Below are 23,437 nucleotides of genomic sequence, written 5' to 3'. Positions count from 1 at the left end.
TTAAGGGGAGAAGCAACCTGGAATTAAGGAGAAACTTCCTAACAGGGAGGACAGTTAACCAGTGGAACAGGAGTTGCCTCCACTGGTTCATCGCTGGAGGATTTGAAGAAGAGACCGGACAACCATTTGTCTGAAATGGTATGGGGTCTCCTGCTTGAGCGGGGGGGGGGGTTGGACTAGAAGACCTCTGAGGTCCCTTCCGACTCTCTCCTGGTTGATTGAAGTCAACGAGACCTTTCCTTTTCCCTCCCCACCCCTGGATTGCGACCGTTCCTCCCTGCCATTTGATGCTGATGAACCACGGCCGATGCGGACCTATTTCTAGCCGCCTTGGTGTCAAAAAAACTCAAAGGGATTATTACTCCCGGCATTTGCGCCGTCTGAAAACGGTCTTCCTGTGCCCGGTTATTTTATTGCTTTTCCTCAACCCGCCCCAGGATGGCAGACACCTGTCAGCCAACTGCCTGCTAACCAATATATTTCACCAAGCGTAGGCAAGATTATTATGTTGAGGAGCCACGTGGCTCTGACGGAAGAAGAGGAACATTCCCGGAATGTCAAATAAATGTTTCGGCCGGTCTGCTGAAAAGGGTTGAGGCTGCTATGCGCACAACGCCTAGTGCGTGCGTCGGGTTTAATTGCGTTACGTGTGCACCAGTGGAGAACACCTGGCGCCCTCTTCACAAGGAGCCGCACAAAAGCCACAAACGATTTCTTTCTTTCACTCCTTCGTTTCTCCAGTTCATTCCTTCTCTAAGGTTGACCCTTAGGGACCACGTAGACAGACCTTCCCCGTGGCAATGTGTGCTAGGCGGGCTCTTCAATTTGGTGTGTAGGCTTGACTAAATCTTCCATGCTGCAACCTAACCAGTGTTCTTTATCCTTCGTGATTGACAGAAGGTTCCCATTTCTCCACCATGGTACAAGGACTCTTATCTCAGGCAGATGATGACGACGATGATGATGATAATAATAATAGTAATAGTAATAATAATAATAGTTGGAAGGGACCTTGGAGGTCATCTAGTCCAACCCCCTGCTCAGGCAGGAAACCCTATACCATTTCAGGCAAATGGCTGTCCAGTCTCTTCTTAAAAGACTTCCAAGGATGAAGCATTCACAGCTTCTGGAGGCAGGTTGTTCCACTGGTTAATTGTCCTCACTGTCAGAAAGTTTCTCCTTAGTTCCAGGTTGCTTCTCTCCTTGATTAGTTTCCGTCCGTTGCTTCTTGTCCTGCCTTTGGCGCTTTGGAGAATAGCTTGACTCCCTCCTCTTTGGGGCAGCCCCTGAGATATTGGAACACTGCTATCATTTCACCCCTCGCCCTTCTCTTCATTAAACCGGACATAACCAATTCCAGCCACCGTTCCTGATATGTTTTATCCTCCGGTCCCCTGATCATCTTGGTTGCTCTTCTCTGCCCTCTTTCTAGAGTCTCAACACCTTTTTTACATCCTGGTGACCAAAACTGGATGCAGGATTCCAAATGTGGCCTTACCAAGGCATTGTAAAGTGGTATTAACACTTCACGTGTTTGGACTAGATTGGACTAGAACAGGGGTAGGCAACCTTGGCTCTTTTATGACTGGTGGACTTCAACTCCCAGAATTCCTGAGCCAACCATGCTGAGGGGAAAGGGAGAGGTTTCCATGCTGAGCCACGCTGGCTGAGGAATTCTGGGAGTTGAAGTCCACGAGTCATAAAAGAGCCGAGGTTGCCTACCCCTGGACTAGAAGACCTCCAAACTCCGTTCCAGCCCTAGGATTCTATGATTTAATTCATTATCTCCCTCCCTCCTTCTCTCCTTCTCTATGATCTACCTCATTATCCCTAGTCTGGTTATTTTAGAGGAGTGTGGGGGGGGGAAAGTACAAAGAGATGTTACACGTCCAGGAATCTTCTAGCTGAAAGGAGAACCATATACCTTTTGAGGGATATTTCTAAAGCTTCCCCCACCCACCACCCACCACCACCTATTTTTTTTTTCCACCTAGAAGTTCAAGCTGGGAAGACCAAACGTCCGGTCCCAGTGACCAACCCAGACTGTGATTGCGCAACATTATCCTGAGACACGGCATATTGGCCTTCATTCGTGACACATCATTCAGGGTTAAAAATCCATCTCCGTTGCTGCTGATCGCATGTCAACCGGTCAACAGTTAGGAAGAGAAACACAGATTTTTAAAAGTCCACTCAGGGCTCGGGGCCCAGGATTAAATAGCCCCCAAAGTTGACAAGAGTGCAAAAGAGGGAAAACCTCCAAACAATTAAAACGGTTTCAGACATTGATGACGAAAAGAAAATTATTCGTTGCGGGGCGGAAGACACAAGTGGGGGAGATGAAACGCAAACGGTGCTGTATTAAGTTCCCCCATCTTCCATCTCCCTCAGCTAAAGTATTTGCAAGGCCTAGCAGCCCCTGATGGCTTTGCAGCTAAGAAGTCCTAATGTCTCTGAATAATTGACATTCTGCTTGGGGAAGACAGAAGAGGCTTCATTTGCAGGCTTGTAAAACCCAAACCTGTTTATCAGGAAATCGGCTTAGCTTGCAGCCGGCGCTGCAGCGTTTGGCTGGGCTGTTTATTAATCATAACTGGCAGCAAATGATAAACCATTTGCTACCAGCCACTACTAAACTTTTCTCCACTCCGGATCAATAATAAATTACATTGTTTGCAGCCAAAGGGGGCTCGGAAAGACAACCCCGAAGCAGCGAGAATGCAACGGAAAGGGGGTGGGTGGGTGGGGTGGAGGGGAAAGGGATGGCATTTGCAATCAAGTTAGAAGGAAAGAGATGTGAGGATAGATTAGCCAAGTGACAGAATAACAGAATTGGAAGGGACCTAGGAGGTCTTCTAGTCCAACCCCCCTGCTCATGCAGGAAACCCTATTCCATTTCAGACAAACGGCTGTCCGGTGTTTTCTTGGAAACCTCCAGGGTTGGAGCACCCACAACTTAAGGAGGTTAATTATTCTTCCTATCAGGAATTTCCTTCTTAGTTCTAGGTTGCTTCTCTCCTTGATTAGTTTCCATCCGTTGCTTCTTCTCCTGCCTTCAGGTGCTTTGGAGAACAGCTTGACTCCCTCTTCTTTGGGGCAGCCCCTGAGAGATTGGAAGATGGCTATCGTGTCCCCCCTGGTCCTTCTTTTCATTAAACTAGACATATTCAATTGCTGCAACCGTTCTTCATATGTTTTAGCCTTCAGCCCCCACCCCACCCCGCAATCATCTTTGTTGCTCTTCTCTGCACTCTTTCCAGAATCTCAACATCTTTTTTACACTGTGGTGACCATAACTGGACGCCGTATTCCAAGTGTGGCCTTACCAAGGCCTTGTAAAGCGGTATTAACACTTCACCTGATCTTGATTCTATCGCTCTTTTAATGCAGCCTAGCACCGTGTTGGCTTGTAAAATGTTAACACTCAGCTTGTCATTCTACAGAAAGAAAAAAAAGTCAGGCAGGTATTTAATGTCAATGCATTTAGGTTGTTTTTTAAGAAATGTAGAGGATGCATTGATTTTTGGCATCCAAACTTTAAAAACTTTGCACACCCGTCTCAATCCTGATGCTTTCCCAGGATCTTGGACTACAAGTCTCCTAAACCCTACCCAACATGATGATGGGAGCGCTAATGTATCTGAAGTGTTTGTGACCCCCAGTCAGTACCCATGAGAGGGGTCAGATTTTTTTTTCAAAGTTGGCAACGTTACAAGTGTATGAGGACTTCAACTCCCAGAATTCCCCAGCCAGCTTACTTTAAGATGATGAATTTCAACTCCCAGAATTCCCCAACTAGCATGCTTTAAGATGATGGACTTCTACTCCCAGAATTCCCCAGCCAGCCTAGTTTAAGATGATGGACTTCAACTCCCAGAATTCCCCAACTAGCATGCTTTAAGACGATGGGCTTCAACTCCCAGAATTCCCCAGCCAGCCTGCTTTAAGATGGGTGGACTTCAACTCCCAGAATTCCCTAGCCAGCATTAAAGTTCTTCAAAACAGGATACATAAGGATCCTTTATATAAGGAACAATATAAAAGCATATGGCCTAGAGCAGGGGTAGGCAACCTTGGCTCTTTTATGACTGGTGGACTTCAACTCCCAGAATTCCTGAGCCAGCATGTGGGAACTATGGCCCCTTCATGACTGGTGGACTTCAACTCCCAGAATTCCTGAGCCAGCATGAGGGAACTGTGGCTTGTGGACTTCAACTCCCAGAATTCCTGAGCCAGCATGTGGGAACTATGGCCCCTTCATGACTTGTGGACTTCAACTCCCAGAATTCCTGAGCCAGCATGGCTCAGCTTGGAAACCTCTCCCTTTCCCCCTCAGCCTGGCTGGCTCAGGAATTCTGGGAGTTGAAGTCCACGAGTCGTAAAAGAGGCAAGGTTGCCTACGTCTGGCCTAGAGCAAGATTGGGCAACTTTAGGCCAGAAGTGGGAATTCTGGGACTTGAAGTCCACAGATCGTAAAGTTGCCACAGCTGCTCACAGAGTTTGTACTGAACCCATCACGGCTGTATAAGACCTCCCAATTCCTGTTGATGGTTTGCTGACTGACGGAAGGATCCGTCAGCATTTGGCATTTTACGCTCATTCTCTAGCAATCTTGTCTTCTACGTCTTTTGACTATGTTTACTGCTTTCATGGTTTTAATCGTGGATGATACTGTTTTAATTCCGGCATTCTGCCCAGAGTCATGCTGAGCGAGATGGGAGCCCATGTATTAAGCATGCTTAATACATATGTGGCATTTGAATATGTAAAGAGAAGTAATGATTGGTGAAAGCCATTTATTTGCATCTTATCAAGCACCTATCTCTGCTCAGAAAGTCGTGAGTATCATTATGAGGTTTAGAGTGGATTGGCATTTTTATACAGCTGTCAAATCTTTCGCAAGGACCTGGGATAGGCCGATGTTCTTCGATGGTCATCATCACCATCATCAAAATAAATTAACGAAAAAGACACCTTCTGAAGCACAAACACACACACACACACACACACACACACACACACACACCCTGACAATATGAAATTAAATGCTGAAAGCTAAAGAAAAACATTCAAATTTGGACAAATGGGTTCTGAAGAAGGCATAAAAGAATCCTAGGGGGCCTCTTGCCCTCTGACTTTTCTTCAAATATTGTCCCCACCTCCTTAAGCCCATGTATGCAACCATGAGGGCTAGCCACTTGATATTTTCTCACTTTCTAATGGAACGCAAAGGGTTTGAGATACTGAAGGATACAATCTCAAACTACACGGTTTTGCAATACACAGCCCATAGGTACACCAAAAAGAAAAGGAACATCCAGACAAGGCCAGAAAAAATGTTAGATTTATACATTTATATTATAATTGTGTATTTTATATCTATCTATCTATCTATCTATCTATCTATCTATCTATCTATCTATCTATCTATCTATCTATCTGTCTGTCTGTCTGTCTGTCTGTCTGTCTGTCTGTCTGTCTGTCTGTCTGAATGTCTGTCTATCTATCTATCTCTCTATCCTCTCTTACCATCTCTCTATCCTCTCTTACTATCTATCTTTATCTCTCTTCATCTCTTTCTTTCTCTCTCTCTCTCTCTCTCTCTTTCTCTTTCTCTCTCTATCTCTATGTCTGTCTGTCTGTCTGTCTGTCTATCTATCTATCTATCTATCTATCTATCTATCTATCTATCTATCTATCTATCTAATCTATCTCACACTATATCTATATCTATCTATCTCTGTATCTATCTATCTGTCTATCTATCTCTATATCTATCTATCACTCTCTCTCTCTCTCTATCTGTCTCCACCTATCCATCCATCCATCCATTACCTGTCTGTCTGTCTATACATACACACATACATTGTCTGTCTCTATCTCTCTGTCGAAGAAAGGAAGCAGAGCGGGTACCTCAGAAGTGGATGGAAGATGACCGTGATATTCCGAGCTCCTGGTTTGCAGACAAACTTTGTCCCACCACCTTCGATTAAATTGTCGTCAGGGTCTCCTTAAAAGGATGAAAATACATTAGAAATGGCTGATTTACAGGCAATTTCTGATGACTTTAGGGTTTTTGGTTTTTTTTTTTTTAAAAAAGGTCCTTTGGGGGACATGCATAAATAAATGGGTTAATCTGGTGTATTGCCAGGTCTACAAATCCCCCTGCAACCTGGCCAGATTACAAGCTAGTTTAGGATTCTGCTCCAAGGCAAAAAAAAAACATGACAATCTCACACAAGTAAACTTTGCTTAACCTAATTTCATTTGGGTCCAAGTGAATTTTAGCCAATATAAGGACAGGTGGGAGTTGTTTTGCCCAGGGAGGTCTTCATGGAATTTGGGGGGGGGGTGGTCATACGAGTGGTTTTAGGAAAGTCTACTACGTATTGAGATCATCCTATCTTCCCATCCCCAATTTACCTGGGGGTTGTTGTTTTTTTTAAAAAACAAACACAATTTGAAGGAACACTACTAAGCTGTCTATGGCCAAGTTTTAAAAATTCTAAGAAAATTGAAGATATTTGGAGGAGGAGGAGGAGGAGGAGGAGGAGGACTGTGGGGTCCTTGGTGGTATCAGAGCTTCTTCTTTTTTCTTGCAGACGTTTCATGACCCAACTAGGGAACATCAACAGTGCTAGAAGGGAGTGGGGTTTGTGGGGAGGGGGAGGAGGAGGAGGAGGAGGAGGAGGAGGAGGAGGAGGAGGAGGAGGAGGAGGAGGAGGAGACTGTGGGGTCCTTGGTGCTTTTTGAGCTTGGTTGTTTTCTTGTAGACATTTCATGACCCAACAAGGTAACATCATCGTACTAGAAGGGAGTGGGGTTTGGAGCGGAGAAGGAAAAAGAGGACGAGGAGGAGGACGACGAGGAGGAGGAGATGAGGAAGGTGGCAGGAGGAAGAGGAGGAGGGGAAGGAGGAGGAGGAAGAAGAATAACAGATCAAGTGTACTTTGTTTGGTTTGGTTTTTAACGGCCAAATAAGTCAATACAGAACGGAAGCCTCCTCTTGCAGAGGCAGAGTGAGTTTCCATTTTCCGTAAAGTCTTCCAGAGGTATGGAGAAGCAACTTAACGGTGACCTCTCCTGTTTGTTTGGTGTTTTTGTTTTTAAAAAAAAAATAAAAAAAAATAAAAAAATCAGGCTGTAATTACAGATAACCACATCTCACAATTAAGCCCCTAAGAAAGCCTGGGCAACAATTCCGCTCCCTAATAAATTAAAGTACACACAACAGAAACTCAATAGGAAACAGTGGGGGGGGGAATATGTTTGTTAGAAAACAATGATCGATTCTCAGCGTGCGATGGGAAGCACGTCTCCCAGCCCGATTCACCTGCGGCCCCATTTAAGCCTCCGGTGCAGAAACACACCGAGAAATATAAAGGAGACGAGCCCGTCTTCCTATACTGACTCATCCCGTATAAATCAATATTATCGGGAAGGATCGATTTTACCACCAAGAACCAGACTTAAACCCCCTTTATAATTAAATAACCCTCCTTTCCCGGGAATGCTATTGATGGAGAGCTGCCAAATTGACCTGTCCAAATATATTACGTAGCAGCCATTTCCGCCGTCTCAGTCACGTAACTGCAATTTTTAGGCTTTTGGGGCGATTTCTGGCGAAGAATGGATTTGTTTCACTGCCACGCCGCTGCCTTAACAATGGCGGTGATCTGCTTAATGACCGCCTTGGAAAAAAAGTCAACAAACATGTCCGGTCACTTGAGCACCGAGAGTAACAAACACAATGAATTTACAACTGGATTTCTACTCGCGATCGTGGTCGTAAATCGAGGAATATCTATGTTTGGGGGTCTTTCTCCTCAAAAGAAAGCCTCTGAGGCTGCTTTTCAATGAAAAACAAAAAACAAAATCCAGACTTCACTTCCACATTCTGCAACAAACCAAATTCTTTTTCTTCTACAGCAGACATTCTCCTCAAATGCACTCAGGAAATCAAATCCCCAATCTTACATCTACAATATAATCTCCAATCTAGGCCCAATAATATAATCCCCAATCTAGGCCCAACAATATAATCCCCAATCTAGGGTTTACAATATAATCCCCAATCTAGGGCCTACAATATAATCCCCAATGTAGGCCTGTCAATATAATCTTCAATCTAGGGCCTACAATATAATCTCCAATCTTGGGCCTACAATATAATCCCCAATCTAGGCCCGACAATATAATCCCCAATCTAGGGTTTACAAAATAATCCCCAATCTAGGGTTTACAATGTAATTCCCACTCTAGGGCCTACAATATAATCCCCAATCTAGGCCTGTCAATATAATCCTCAATCTAGGCCTGTCAATATAATCCTCAATTTTGGGCCTACAATATAATCCCCAATCTAGGGTTTACAAAATAATCTCCAATCTAGGGTTTACAATGTAATTCCCACTCTAGGGTTTACAAACTAATCCACAATCTAGGATTTACAATGTAATTCCCACTCTAGGGTTTACAATATAATCCCCACACTAGAGTTTACAATATAATCCCCAATCTAGGCCCGACAATATAATCCCCAATCTAGGGTTTACAAAATAATCTCCAATCTAGGGTTTACAATGTAATTCCCACTCTAGGGTTTACAAACTAATCCACAATCTAGGATTTACAATGTAATTCCCACTCTAGGGTTTACAATATAATCCCCACACTAGAGTTTACAATATAATCCCCAATCTAGGGTTTACAAAATAATCTCCAATCTAGGGTTTACAATGTAATTCCCACTCTAGGGCCTACAATATAATCCCCAATCTAGGGCCTACAATATAATCCCCAATCTAGGGCCTACAATATAATCCCCAATCTAGGCCTGTCAATATAATCCTCAATCTAGGCCTGTCAATATAATCCTCAATCTTGGGCCTACAATATAATCCCCAATCTAGGCCTGACAATATAATCCCCAATCTAGGGTTTACAAAATAATCTCCAATCTAGGGTTTACAATGTAATTCCCACTCTAGGGTTTACAAACTAATCCACAATCTAGGATTTACAATGTAATTCCCACTCTAGGGTTTACAATTTTATTTTCCTGGGCTCCAAGATCACTGCAGACGGGGACTGTAGCCAAGAAATTAAAAGACGCTTGCTCCTGGGGAGGAAAGCCATGGCAAATCTAGACAGCACATTAAAAAGCAGAGACATCACCCTGCCAACAAAAGTGCGTGTAGTCAAGGCTATGGTCTTCCCAGTCGCAATGTATGGCTGTGAAAGTTGGACCATAAGAAAGGCTGAGCGCCAAAGAATGGAGGCCTTTGAACTGTGGTGCTGGAGAAGACTCCTGCGAGTCCCTCAGACTGCAAGGCCATCCAACCGGTCAGTCCTAGAGGAGATCAACCCTGACTGCTCTTTAGAAGGCCAGATCCTGAAGTGGAAACTCAAATCCTTTGGCCACCTAATGAGAAGGAAGGACTCACTGGAGAAGAGCCTCATGCTGGGAAAGGTTGAGGGCAAGAGAAGAAGGGGACGACAGAGAATGAGGTGGCTGGACGGAGTCACTGAAGCAGGAGGCGTGAGCTTAGATGGACTCCAGAAGATGGTGGAGGACAGGAAGGCCTGGAGGAACATTGTCCATAGGGTTGCGATGGGTCGGACACAACTTCGCAACTAACAACAACAACAAAGGGTTTACAATATAATCCCCACACTAGAGTTTACAATATAATCCCCAATCTAGGGTTTACAAAATAACCCCCAATCTAAGGTTTACAAAATCATCCCCAATCTAGGCCCAACAATATAATCACCAATCTAGGGCCTACAATGTAAACCCTACAATAACTGCTGGTGAGGTTAGTAGTATGATTTTAAATATTTGGAAATAAGGATTACAGGTAGTCCTCAAGTTACAACCACAACGGAGCCCCAAATTTCTGTGGCTAAGCAAGCGAAACAGTTCTTAAGGGAGCCGTGCCCCATTTTATGACTTTTTCTGCTACAGTTGTTAAACGAATCACTAAAGTTTTGAAGTAAATCATGCGGTTGTTAATCTGGCTTCCCCAGATAAATTTTGCTATTCGGAAGCCAGCTGGGAAGGATGGTCACTTGAACCCAGGACAGTGCAATGATCATAAATACATGCCAGTTGTCAAACACCTGAATTTTGATCGTGGGGATGCTGCAAGGTTTCTAAGTGCAAAACCTGGTTGTAAATCACTTTTTCCCGTATCATTGTAACTCTGAAAATGGTCACTAAACAAAGGGTTGTTAAGGAGAGGACCCCGTGTGTTTAGATACAGCATCGCATGTTCTAATTCATTTATTTATTTCAACCATCACCCCTTCAAACAAAGCCAACGTTTTATCATGCATGGATTGGCTTCTGAAGTATAATTTATAGTTGGCTATTTGGTCAACTGGCAGTTATCTGCTCTCCAGATAGGCCATTGTTTCGGATTCTCTACGTCCTGAATGCTGGGACTGGCTGTTTAATATTTTAAAGTCACTCCCATCTGTTTCAGGAGCTGAAAAAAAATATATATAATTGAAGAATAGCCGTGCCTGCCTTCATTTCTGTAAGGTTGGCGGGTCAATTTCGTGGCCATTTATCATCTGATAAGTGAGATATATCACGCATCAAACATAATCAAATATATATTATATATAATATAATCAAATGCATCGATATATACGCCGGCCCAAGCACGCAAACCTCTTTTCAGATCCATAATCGGGTTTAAAAAAATGTAAACTTTTCTTCCAAGTCAGGATGATGAATGAGTTTGTCACATCTCGTCTTTATTGCTTCGGGCTGGCTCCTGGAAAAAATCCCCGGTGCACGAAAATGTTCAAATGCAGAGGGAGGCCGCGGCACACGGCCTGGTGGTGGTACAAGCCTCGATTCCAACACAAACTCCAGAGGGAGGATGTTGCAAGGCTGTTTATCTTGATGTGAAATGAACATAATGCACAAAATAGGGAAACGTTACACGCTTTTATATCAGGAAACATTTGTCATATTCTGGTTTCCACTGCCAAATATAAGAAAAGGCTGCATTTTTTTTTTCAAAACCCTGATTTTTCAGAATGTACAGTACCGTGCATGAACTATGCACTGTTTCTTCCCCTCTCGTTTCTGCGAAATGTGTGACTTTTGCAGGATATCCTCTGAAAATCAGTGTGGATCCATCCTTCGGAGCAGTGTTCCTCAACCTTGGGAAACTTTAAGATGTGTGGACTTCGATTCCCAGAATTCCCCAGCCCAGGGGTCGGCAACCTTAAACACTCAAAGAGCCATTTGGACCCGTTTCCCACAGAAAAACAAACACACTGGGAGCCACAAAACCCTCTTGACACCTAAAATGAAGATAACACTGCATATATCGTTTTTTACCTTTATGCTATATATATAAAAAAAACTATAACGTGTTGCATTTATGAAATTGGTGAACTGCTACAGAGAAAACACATTTATTTCTGCACGCAACAAAAACATTTTGAACTCTGAAAAAAAAGACGCTGGGTTGAAGGTTATTTTCAAATAAAATACTCAATGTCTAATTGAGTCCTCCTCGTATTTATGAAGTAAAAAGTCGAACTTAATTAAATTCAATTAGTAGTGAAAGGAAATGAATCTGCCCACGTAGCATTAAATGTTCTGTTTTCTTCTGAAACTTTTGTTTTCTTGGATTTATCCATGGCTGGCCTACCAGGGGTCGAAAAGCACAATAAATCCCGTTCCGGCGGGTGTCGCACATTGCCAGTTGTGACGCAGTTTGTCCAACAGCAGAGGGATGAAAGAGCCACATGTGGCCCCGGAGCCGCGGGTTGCCAACCCCTGCCCCAGCCGGTTACAGCAAGGTTTCCCAACCTTGGGAAACTTTAAGATGTGTGGACTTCAATTCCCAGAATCCCCCAGCCAGTTGAAATCCATATATTGTAAAGTTGCCAAGGTTGAGGGGAAAAAACTCTACGGGTAGTGCTCGATGTACGACTACAATTGAGCCCCAAATTTCTGTTGCTAAGCAAGACATTTGTTAAGTGAGTTTTGCCCCCATTTTACAACCTTTCTGGCCACGGTCGTTAAGTGAGTCACTGCAGAAGTTAAGTTAGTAACTCGGCTGTAAAGCGAATCCAGCTTCCCCATGGGCTTTGCTTGTCAGAAGGTCACAAAAGGGGATCACGTGACCCCGGGATGCTGTAACCGTCGTAACTGTGAGTCACTTGCCAAGCGTCTGGATTTTGACCGTGACCGTGGGGATGCTGCAAACGGTCGTAAGTGTGAAAAACGGTCATAAGTCACTTTTTTCGGGGCCGTTGTAACTTCGAACAGTCACTAAGTGCAGTGTTGTAAGTCGAGGACTACTTGTACTGGAGGGAAGGTAGACCCGTAGTTAATCCTGAATATCAGGGGAAAAAAGATTATTTCCAGTCATTTCGAGAGGAATGACTGACTTTTATGTACAAGGAGACTTTGAAGTGCGACCATCTGTTTAATTTTACGACAAGGTCCAAATTAAGATTGTTTTTTTTAATGGTCCTCCTCCATCAACTCCACTCTTATTTTTCTTGCTGGCTGAAAATCTTTGAAGCTCAACATCTTTGACTATGTTGCTAAGAACCGTCCTTCTTCAATTACAGGCAGTCCTCAGCTTACAACAGTTCATTTAGTGACCTTCTGAATTTACAACAAGATTGTTGCGATTCTTCGCCAGCCCGTGGATCCGGCAGCTGAGTCTGAGGAGAAGGAGGGGCCCGGAGTGACATCAGAGTCAGAGGAAGGCTCTGAGGAGCTCCGAGACTCACAGTCGGACGAGGAGCCTGGCCCCTCTACTCGCGCTCAGGCTGAGACACAGCTGCGCTGGGAGCCCGAGTTGGACAGCGACGAAGCACAGTTGGGAAATATCCAGGATGCACGAAAGCGCCGGCAAGAGAAGCGAGCAGGACAGAGGAACGCAATGGGGCGGCTCCAAAGGCAAAGGAGAAGGCATGAGGAAGCCACGCCTGGGCTGCATTAGAAAAGGGAAGGTGTGGGAGGTGCTGGTTGCCGAGAGCCACCGTTCGTGTTGAGGATGGAGTTTCTGTGGACCGTGTTTGTTTGCCTTGGATACTGACTCGGATCTGTGAGAATAAAGGGGCTTGGTTTTTTTCTTGCGGTTCCTGCCTGAACAGGGACTGAAAAAAGTGACTTAGGACCGTTTTTCACAATTTCAACTGTTTTTCACCTAGAACTAAGGAGAAACTTCCTGACAGTGAGAACAATTAACCAGTGGAGCCACTTGCCTCCAGAAGCTGTGAATGCTCCAACACTGGAAGTTTTTAAGAAGAGACTGGACAGCCATTTGTCTGAAATGGTACAGGGTTTCCTGCCTGAGCCAGGGGATGGCCTAGATGACCTCCAAAGTCCCTTCCAACTTCTTCTTCTTCTTCTTCTTCTTCTTCTTCTTCTTATTATTATTATTATTATTATTATTATTATTATTATTATTATTATCATCATCATCATCATCATCATTACTATTATTATTTGCACCAGCTTCGGAGCCATTCAGAGGGAAATTTAATAAATTGGCTGTAAATTTGCCAGATGAGCTAAGAAAGCCTTCGTGGCCTTGCTCATCTATCTATCTATCATCTATCATCTATCTATCATCTATCTATCTATCTATCTATCTATCTATCTATCTATCTATCTATCTATCTATCTATCTATCTATCTATATCTATCATCTATCTATCTATCTATCTATCTATCTATCTATCTATCTATCTATCTATCTATCTATCTCTTGGAACCTCCGAGAAGAGAAAGATACTGCGGTGATATCTCAATCAATCTGGAAGAAAAAAAAGGGGTGGGTGGGTGGGAGTGGGAAAACCAGGCGTAACTTATACGCACACAAAAGAAGTCGGAATTAATACGTTATCCAGTAATGCGTAGGCAGAATCTGGATAATAATAATAATACGTTTTTTTCTTCCCCCTCCAGAGGGGTCCCTAAATGGATTGTCGACGCCAACCGAGCGCAAAAGCCACAATTCTGATTTGCAGCAGCAAGGATCGGATCGCGCCGGTCGTGAACTGTCAGATGGCAGCTATTCAACCTGTTCACTTGTAATTATCTCGTGATGGGCTTTCCCCACCTCATTTCGTGGCTTTATTTTCGCCGGAGACTCAAAGGTAGATTAGACATTTCCAAGCCTCCCGGGCATTCACTCCTGAGCCGCCTCAGAAAACCTCCAGACCTGGTGTTAATTTGATTATCGCTTTAATCCTCGCATTTCAATGCAGACGTGGCTCTCCAGAAGACATAATAATAATAATAATAATAATAATAATAATAATAATAATAATAATGATGATGATGATGATGATGATGATGATGATGATGATGATGATGATGATGATTGATATTGGTCTGACAGCGCAGAGGGACAGACTTGTAAAAGAAAACATGAGCACCAAGAAGTGAAATGGGAACCTAGCCAGATAAGGCAACAGCACTTAAGACTTATATACCGCTTACAAACTATTTTATAGCCCTCTCCAAGCAGTTTATAGAGTCAGCCTGTTGACCTCCAACCATCTGGGTCCTCATTTTATCCACCTGGGAGGGATGGAAGGCTGAGTCAACCTTGAGCCGGTCAGGATCGAACTCCTGGCTGTGGGCAGAGTTTGCCTGCAGTACTGCCTTCTAACCACTGCACTACCACAGCCCGCCTTCCTTCCTTCCTTCCTTCCTTCCTTCCTTCCTTCCTTCCTTCCTTCCTTCCTGCCTTCCTTCCTTCCTTCCTTTTTTTCTTCCTTCCCTCACTCCCTCCTTCCTTCCTTCCCTCCCTCCCTGCCTCCCTCCCTCCTTCCCTTCCCCGCCTCCTTTCCCTCCTTCCTTCTTTCCTTCCTTCAGACTTAGCAATAGCCCTTGAGACTTATATAGTTTATAGTTTATAGTTTATTTGATTTATATACCGCCCTTCTCCTTGGTGGGACTCAGGGCGGTTCACAGGGCATACATAAGAAACACTATACAAAAATTAAAAAGAATTAAATCCATGCCCAATTAAAACAGAAGTACAGATTAAAAACAATTAAAAGCCCATAATCCCCCATCAGGCCAGACCAGCTAATTCGAACAGATGGGTCTTCAGGCCCCGACGGAAAGTTCGAAGGTCTGGTGCCATCCGGAGCTCCACCGGCAATTGATTCCATAAAGCCGGAGCCCCCACAGAGAAGGCCCTCCCCCTGGGGGCCACCAGTCGACATTCCCTGACTGGCGGCACCCTGAGGAGGCCCTCTCTGTGGGAACGCACAGGGCGGAGGGGAGTCGATGCCGGCAGCAGGTGGTCCCTGAGGTAACCCGGACCCATGCCATGTAGGGCCTTAAAGATCGTGACCAACACCTTGGTCACCGCTTCACAGTGCTTTACAGCCCTTTCTAAGCGGTTTGCGAAGTCAGCATTTTGTCCCCCAACCATCTGGGTCCTCATTTGAGCGACCTCGGAAGGATGGACAGCTGAGTCAACCTTGAGCCTGTGAGATTTGAACTGCTGGCAGCGGGCAGAATTAGCCTGCCATATGGCACTCTAACCACTGTGCCAACATGGATAGATGTAACCGTGGGAACGTCGCCAGTTTTCATCACCACAAGGGTAGTCCCCGACTTAAAACCATTCGTTTACTGACTCTGATGTTACGAGAGAGGTGAAAAAAGTATGTATATATATATATATATATATATATATATATATATATATATATATATATATATATATATATATATATATATATATATATATATATATATATATATATATATATATATATATATATATATATATATATATATATATATTCTCTTCTGTTGGTACATAGAGATAAGCAACATCTACCTACCGTTCAAACGAGACGGTCAAAGAGCTCAAAGGCCAGAATCAAAAGCCCAATCGAGAAGCTATCAATTCAGTAAACAAGAGCTTCATCCACTAAGAGTATCCCCACAAACACTGGCAGAGCAAGCCCCTTGTATATAAACAGAGATCAAAATCAAACCCCACTCTCTTCTAGCACTGATGATGTTGCCTAGTTGGGTCATGAAACGTCTGCAAGAAAACTACCAAGCTCAGAGAGCACCAAGGACCCACAGTCCTCCTCTTCCTCCTCCACCTCCCTTCAAGCCCTGATGATGTTCCCTAGTTGGGTCATGAAACGTCTGCAAGGAAATAACCAAGCTCAGAGAACAGCAAGGACCCCACAGTCCTCCTCCTCCTCCATAAACCCATCACTCCCTTCTGCCACTGCTGATCTTACCTAGTTGGGTCATGAAATCTCTCCAAGAAGACCACCCAGCTCAGAGAGCCCCGAAGATCCTGCAGTTCAACATTCTCTTCTACTGACAGAGCTTTCGCCCCACTGCCTTTTTCCACACTTGATACACAATCTGCAAGTCAACAATAGCTTTTTATTTTTATCCTGCTCGACAGACCAGTTCTGCCTCGCGTTTCTCCCCACTGCCCTGCCCTTTCTTTTCTAACCAAATGCCTAACTTTGCCCAGGCCCTCTTCTGCCAACCATCTCATCGGGTCTCCAGCAAGCATCACTTGCAAAGCGAGGACACCGTCCTCTCGCTAGAACTGATTGTATCCCGGGGTGCCAGGTTTTTTTCCCCTAATTGATTGGTCCGCTTAGTCGAGTTTGGGCCATCTGGCTTCCGGGAAGCCAACTTTTCTTTTCTTTTTTTTTAGTCTTTTTTTTATTAAAAAGTTTTACAAAAACAAAGTTTTACAATATATCCCCAAATCCCCCCCACCCCAAACCCGCCCACTTCCCAGAGCTAAATACAGGATTATAGTTATAATAATCATATTCCAAATAAAAATTATGCATAATATACAATTAACCAAATTCATAATGTGCTTTAACTCCCCTTTAACATAACTACAAACAAAGTACCAATAACAATATCCCACTAAAATCTACTCATAAGCTAAATGGAACTTTTTAGTCCCATATTTGTTCTGAATATAATCTATCCATCTCCTCCAAACTGAAATATATCTTTCCTGTGAATGATCTTTCAAATAAGCAGAAATCTTAGACATTTCTGCAAGATTCGAAACTTTAAACCAACTTTTCAATTTGGTTTAAGGAGAATCAGCTTGCCTCTAGGAGAAGAGGACGGGGTGGTGGAGGAAATTGCGTGCGTTGGGAAAATGTCAACTCCCCGAAGGATTGGCGGGGAGAAATGCCAGGCCCCCGATATAAGGCAGCGTCCAGGCACCGTAATTGATATAATGAAACTTCATTCCGGATTCAGTCCTCCGGGAAGACCGCTCGAAAGAGTCAAAACGTTGTGTTGCTTTTTTAAAATAAACAAATAAATATATAAAAATGCAGTAAGGTCTTCCTGTTGGAGTCACTGGATAATTCCTGGAAATGTTACAGCAAGATAATTTCACCCAGAGAAATGGTAACTCACTCTCTCCATGCATTCCCACAGCCACATTTTATACAGGCAGAGATGCACGCTACTAATGGCTTTGCCTCTACACACTACCTGTGTACTAAATATTCAACAAGGATATTTCCCCTTTCTGGAAAAATAAAAACCAGGTTCCAGGTCAAAGGGAAGAGTCAGTTTGGTCTAATGGGTTAAATAAGGCATCAGGCTAGAAAGCAGATGGATGGTGAGTTCTAGTCCTGCCTTAGGCATGAAAGCCAGCTGGGTGACTTTGGGCCAATCAGTAGGAGACGGTGAGTTCTAGTCCCGACTGAGGCTTGAAAGCCAGCTGGGTGACTTTGGGCCAATCACCAGGAGATGGTGAGTTCTAGTCCTGCCATGGCTATGAAAGCCAGCTGGGTGACTTTGGGCCAATCACCAGGAGACAGTGAGTTCTAGTCCCAACTGAGGCATGCAAGCCGGTTGGGTGACTCTGCGCCCATCACCAGGAGATAGTGAGTTCTAGTCATGCCTTAGGCATGCAAGCCGGCTGGATGACTTTGCGCCCATCACCAGGGGACGATGAGTTCTAGTCCCGCCTTGGGCATGCAAACTGGCAAGATGGCTTTGGGTTAATTATCAGGAGACGGTGAGTTCTAGTCCCGCTTTAGGCATGAAATCTGGCTGGGTGACTTTGGGTCAATCACCAGGAAATGATGAATACTAGTCTTACCTTAGCCAGGAAGGAAGGAAGGAAGGAAGGAAGGAAGGAAGGAAGGAAGGAAGGAAGGAAGGAAGGAAGGAAGGAAGGAAGGAAGGAAACACCTACAAGACTAGAATTCACATTCACAATAGAAACCCCACCCACCCTTTTTTGAAAGGCGTCACATGCAGAATATACACATAAAATGGGGTGGGGCTTCCGTTTCGCTGCTGTGGCCCCCATCTTGACTTTTTTGAACCCGCTAGGTCAGTGGTAGGCCACGATGGCAACTTCGCGACCTGCGGACGTCAACTCCCAGAATTCCTAGCTGGCTCAGGAATTTTGGGAATTGAAGTCCGCAGGTCACGAAGTTGCTGTGGTTCTCATCCCTGATCTAGGTTATCCTACAGCAATTTTTTCCAGAGCTTAACGATTCGCGGTACGAGATCGTTTGGAACAAATTTTAATCTTTTTTTCATACGAGGTGAAGCGGTTCTATCCCGCCCCCCTCCCAACATAAAAAGCGTGAAAGATGAGAAATCAGGGCTTGTCTATCCGACCCGGCCTTTTGTGTGGAATTTCTGTTTGTCTTTCTTTTCGAGAGCTGACCTTTTTCTCTTGAATATTTCAATCTGTGTCGCTGGTTGATATTTGCTGGGACCATCTGGTCTTCCAACTGCAGCCTGCCTTCACAATTACCTTCCTTTCTGTCCCTGTCGACGACGGTTGAAATCGAGGGAGGAGATGCCCAACGTTGGGTTTCAGATCGCGAGTGGCCCTCGATTTACAACAGGTCATTTATAGGGCCTGTTCCAAGTTACAATAGCCCTTAAAAAAAAAAGCAACACAGGACCGTTCCTTCATACGTACAACTGTTGCAGCGTCCCCACGGTCACGTGATCGAAAGGACTCGGGTTCGTATTTATGATGGTCGGCAGAAATGGTTCGTATTTGTGACGGTTGGCAGAAATGGTTCGTGTTTGTGACGGTTGGCATAAATGGTTCATATCTGTGGCGGCTGCAGTGTGCCAGGAAATCATACAACCAAGTGCTGCAACACTGGAGGTTTTTAAGAAGGGACTGGACAGCCGTTTGTCTGAAATGCTAGAGGGTTTCCTGCCTGAGCAGGGGGCTAGACTAGATGATCTCTAAGGTCCCTTCCAACTTGATGATGATGATGATGATGATGATAATAATAATAATAATAATAATAATAATAATAATAATAATAATAATAATAATAATAATAATAATAAGCTTGTAAGCCGCCCTGAGTCTTCGGAGAAGGGCGGGATATAAATGGAATTAAAATAAAATAAATAAAATAATAATAATAATAATAATAATAATAATAATAATAAGAAGAAGAAGAAGAAGAAGAAGTTGGAAGGGACCTTAGAGATCATCTAGCCCAGACATGTCAAACACAAGGCCCGGGGGCCGGATCCGGCCCATGAAGTGGTTTCACGCGGCCTGCGAAGCCATCCTGGAAACAGGGAGGGAACGGCCCCCACTGCCTTGGCCCTGGCCCAGAGACCCTCCTTCTGCCAGAGACCCTCAGATCTCTCCCACTCCTGCCCAGGCCCCCATAGGCACCCTTGATGCAAACGATGTAGAGCTGGCCACGCCCACCCAGTAGGCCATAAGCACTCTAGCCACGCCCACCCAGTAGGCCACGCCCACCCAGGCCACACCCACCCGGCCCCCTGAGGGCAACCGCAATGCTGATGCGGCCCTCAATGAAATTGAGTTTGACACCTATACGGCATTTCAGACAAATGGCTGTCCCATTTCTTCTTAAAAACTTCCAGTGTTGGAGCATTCACAGCTTCTGGAGGCAGGTTGTTCCACTGGCTAATCTTTCTATTAGAAAATTCCTCCTTAGTTCCAGGTTGCTTCTCTCCTTGATGACTTTCCATCCGTTGCTTTTTGTCCTGCCTTCAGGGGCTTTGGAGAACAGCTTGACTCCTTCTTTTTGGGGGCAGCCCCTGAGAGATTGGAAGGCTGCTATCATGTCCCCCCCTCGTCCTTCTCTTCATTCACTCTTACTATTATTGTTATTATTAAGTTTTGTGACAAGCAAAGTCAATGAGGAAGCCAGATTCACCAAACAACCGTCTTACTAATTTAACAACTGCAGCGACGTCTCTTAACCACTGTGGCAAGAAAGGTCGTAAAATGGGGCAGAACTCAACTTAACCACCAATCTCGCTTAAGCAACAAAAATTTGGGGCATTGCTTGTGATAGTAGGACTACCTGTGCCATTTCAGACCAATGGCTGTCTGGTCTCTTCTTCAAAACTTCCAGTGTTGGGGCACCCTCCACTTCCGGTGGCAGGCTGTTCCACTGATCAATTGATCTCGCTTAGCCGCAGAAATTCCGGGCTGACTCGTGGTCGTATGCCGAGGACTGCTGGTGCTTCCACCTGATTTTTTTTCCTTTCTCCGTCGAAGCCGAACAAATCTGTGTAGGGATGCTGCGGGCCTACAAATCCTGGATATGCCGTTGATATTTTAATTGAATCTATGAATATTTACGGTCGTTTGGGCCGCTCTTGAGCAGACAAGCACACACAAAAAAAGTGAAATCATTCTGGTACGCAAATGGGATCCTAACACGCCACTTTCCCTCGGTCTCCGTTTACAAAACTGCAAGCCTTTTCAGCTCTTTTACTATTTATGCAATCCTTCCTGTTTATTTTTCAGCTGAGCAAGTGGTCTTGACGGCAGGCAGCCTTCGCTTGAATTGAGGACACGGTCATTATGAAGAATATCATCCAAGTTGTGTTCTTCCCCCCCCCCACACACACACACCCTGTGAAACCCAGGAGAGGGTGTGTGTGTGTGGGTGAGGGGAGGCGTAGCTTACATTTTTATATTTCCAAGTTAATTTCAACAGTATCCTAGTGCCTGGTATTTACAGCAAGCCCCGGGGGGAAAACATGCACAGGCAAAGAAAAAAAAAGTTATTAGGTTTTTCATTATTCTCAAGCCGGGAGAAAGCTTCAGGAAAAGTTTTTTTGTGTTTTTTTTAAAAGAAAAAAAATTGAATTTTGAGATGTGATGGATTGCTGTGCCAGCTTTTTAAATTCTGTATTTTTTCTTTTTTTTTCCTTCTTTTGTTGTCGTAACTAAATAATCAGGAAACAGGCACGCCTTGTAGCTTGAATGGGTAATGTTGATATGACTTGCTCTCGTGGGCTGCAATTAGCGGTCACCGATTCTATCCAAAGGGAAACTGAGTCAGCGAAGATTCCTCTTCTTGGGGAAAAAAAAAGTCCCTCGTTTATGTCGGCCAACGTAGCAACTTCATATAACTTCGGAGGCAGGCAGCCTTCCCTGCCATGTATCACACCTATCACCCCAAAATGGAAGTTTTAACAAAAATTCTAGTTCACAGGTTTAGTGGTGAAGGCACAAGGCTAGCTAGCAACCAGGAGACGGTGAATTCTAGTCCTGCCTAGGACACAAAAGCTGGCTGGGTGTCTTTGGGCCAATCACCAGGAGACGGCGAGTTCTAGTCCCGCCTCAGCGGACGATTGACGGCTGGGTGGCTTTGGACCAATCACTGGGTGGTGGTGAGTTCTATTCCCACTTTGCACCCAAAAGCCGGCTGGGTGACTTTGGGCCAATCAGCAGGAGACACAGAGTTCTAGTCCCGTCTTCCACATAAAAGCCAATTGGGTGACTTTGGGCCAATCACCAGGAGAGGGTGTGTTCTAGTCCCGCTTCGCATATGGAAACTAACTCGGTTACTTTGGGCCAATCATCAGGGAACTGTGAGTTCTAGTTTCATCTTAGGCATGACCGTCAGCTGGGTGATTTTGGACCAATCACCAGGAGATGGTGAGTTCTAGTCCCGCCTTAGGCCTGAAAGCTGACCGGGTGATTGGGGGCCAGTCCCCTCCCCTCCTTTCAGCACAATCCACCTCGCAAGGTTGTTGTTGTGGAGAAAACAGAGGAGGAAAGAGTATGTATTTTCGCCACCTTGAGTTAGTTATAAAGTAAGAAAGACGGGATAAAGAGATACAAATAAATGCGGAAGGATGTGATCTGTGCATTTATTGACTCAGTTTTCGTTCTGAACCTGCTAATTTCCAGGGAAGCCCGTCAAAAGTTTAAATCATCGTTCCACTCCCTAAAAAAGCAGCTCTTCTCTAGTGTGTGTGTTTCAACAGCCCGCCAGATAAAACCCACTTAAAATAATCTTGATAAACTGTAGGCTCACCTTCCGGTTACCAAAGCATCCTCCTGTCAGGCCTTAGGCAGGCCCTGTTACCAGGCCAGAAGAGGTTAAAAATAAAATAAAATAAAATAAAAGCATTAACTCATCCATCAGAGCAGCTGGCACTTGCTTTGCATGCCAGTCTGTAATGACATATTGATTCTTTCTTTGATGAAAAGAGGCGGAGAGAGAGAGAGAGAGAGAGAGAGAGAGAGAGAGAGAGGGAGGCAGAGAGAGAGAGAGAGAGAGAGAGAGAGAGGGAGGGAGGCAGAGAGAGAAGCGGAGACAGAAAGAGGGGCAGAGAGAGAGAAAGAGAAAGAAAGTAAGAGAGAGAAACAGAAAGAAAGAGAGAGAGGCAGAGAGAGAGAAAGAGAGGTGGAGGGAGAGAAAAAGAAAGAGAGAGAGACGGGGAGAGAAAGAGAGAGAGAAAGAGAGAAACAGAAAGAAAGAGAGAGAGGCAGAGAGAGAGAAAGAGAGAAAGAGATGGAGAGAGAAAGAGAGAGAGGGGCGGAGAGAGAGAAAGAGAGAGGCAGAGAGAGAGAGAAAAAGAGAAACAGAAAGAAAGAGAGGCAGAGAGAGAGAGAAAGAGAAAGAGAGAAAGAAAGAGGAGAGAGAGAGAGAGAAAGAGAGAAAGAAAGAGGAGAGAGAGAGAGAGAGAGAGAGAAAGAAAGAGAAGGAGAGAGAAAGAGAAAGAGGCGGAGAGAGAGGGGGGGCGGAGAGAGAGAAAAAGAAAAAGAGAGACGGGGAGAGAGAGAGAGAGAGAAAGAGGCAGAGATACAGAAAGAAAGAGAGGCTGAGAGAAAGAGAGGCAGACAGAGAAACAGAGAGAGGGACGCAGAGAGAGAAAGAGAGAGAGAGAGAAAGAAAGGACACAATTCACTGTAAAAAGAATAAAAGTTTGCAACAGTCTGTTGAAAGACAGGGGGGGCGTCACGATGTGGGGAGTCTGCCCCCCCCCTCCAATTTTGGCAAACCTTGGCGCTGGGAAGCAGAAGGAAGCATCCAGAGGTCTCCGACACCACGTTTTAAACATTCAGTGTGACCATCTGTCACCGAGAAAGTGGCGGAACGGAATGAGCAATTAATGGAGCCCTTTTTGAAAGGGGAG

At 44.6% G+C, this 23,437-nt stretch overlaps 1 protein-coding gene across 1 annotated transcript in view; it reads right to left on the bottom strand.

Moving 5' to 3' along the window:
* The window catches only part of EXOC4 (exocyst complex component 4), a 323,699-nt gene that overhangs the window by 138,217 nt on the left and 162,045 nt on the right, over positions 1 to 23,437 (bottom strand). The window contains exon 10 of the mRNA XM_081331755.1: positions 5,914 to 6,010. Within this exon, the coding sequence (XP_081187881.1) occupies positions 5,914 to 6,010 (97 nt within the window). The remainder of the gene's footprint in view (positions 1 to 5,913; positions 6,011 to 23,437) is intronic.

This window comes from Vipera berus, assembly GCF_964194415.1.
Source record: "Vipera berus genome assembly, chromosome: 6".
NCBI classification, from domain to species: Eukaryota; Metazoa; Chordata; class Lepidosauria; order Squamata; family Viperidae; genus Vipera; species Vipera berus.
The sequence above is the reverse complement of the archived record's forward strand: the minus strand, read 5'-3'. Positions and strand labels throughout refer to the sequence as shown.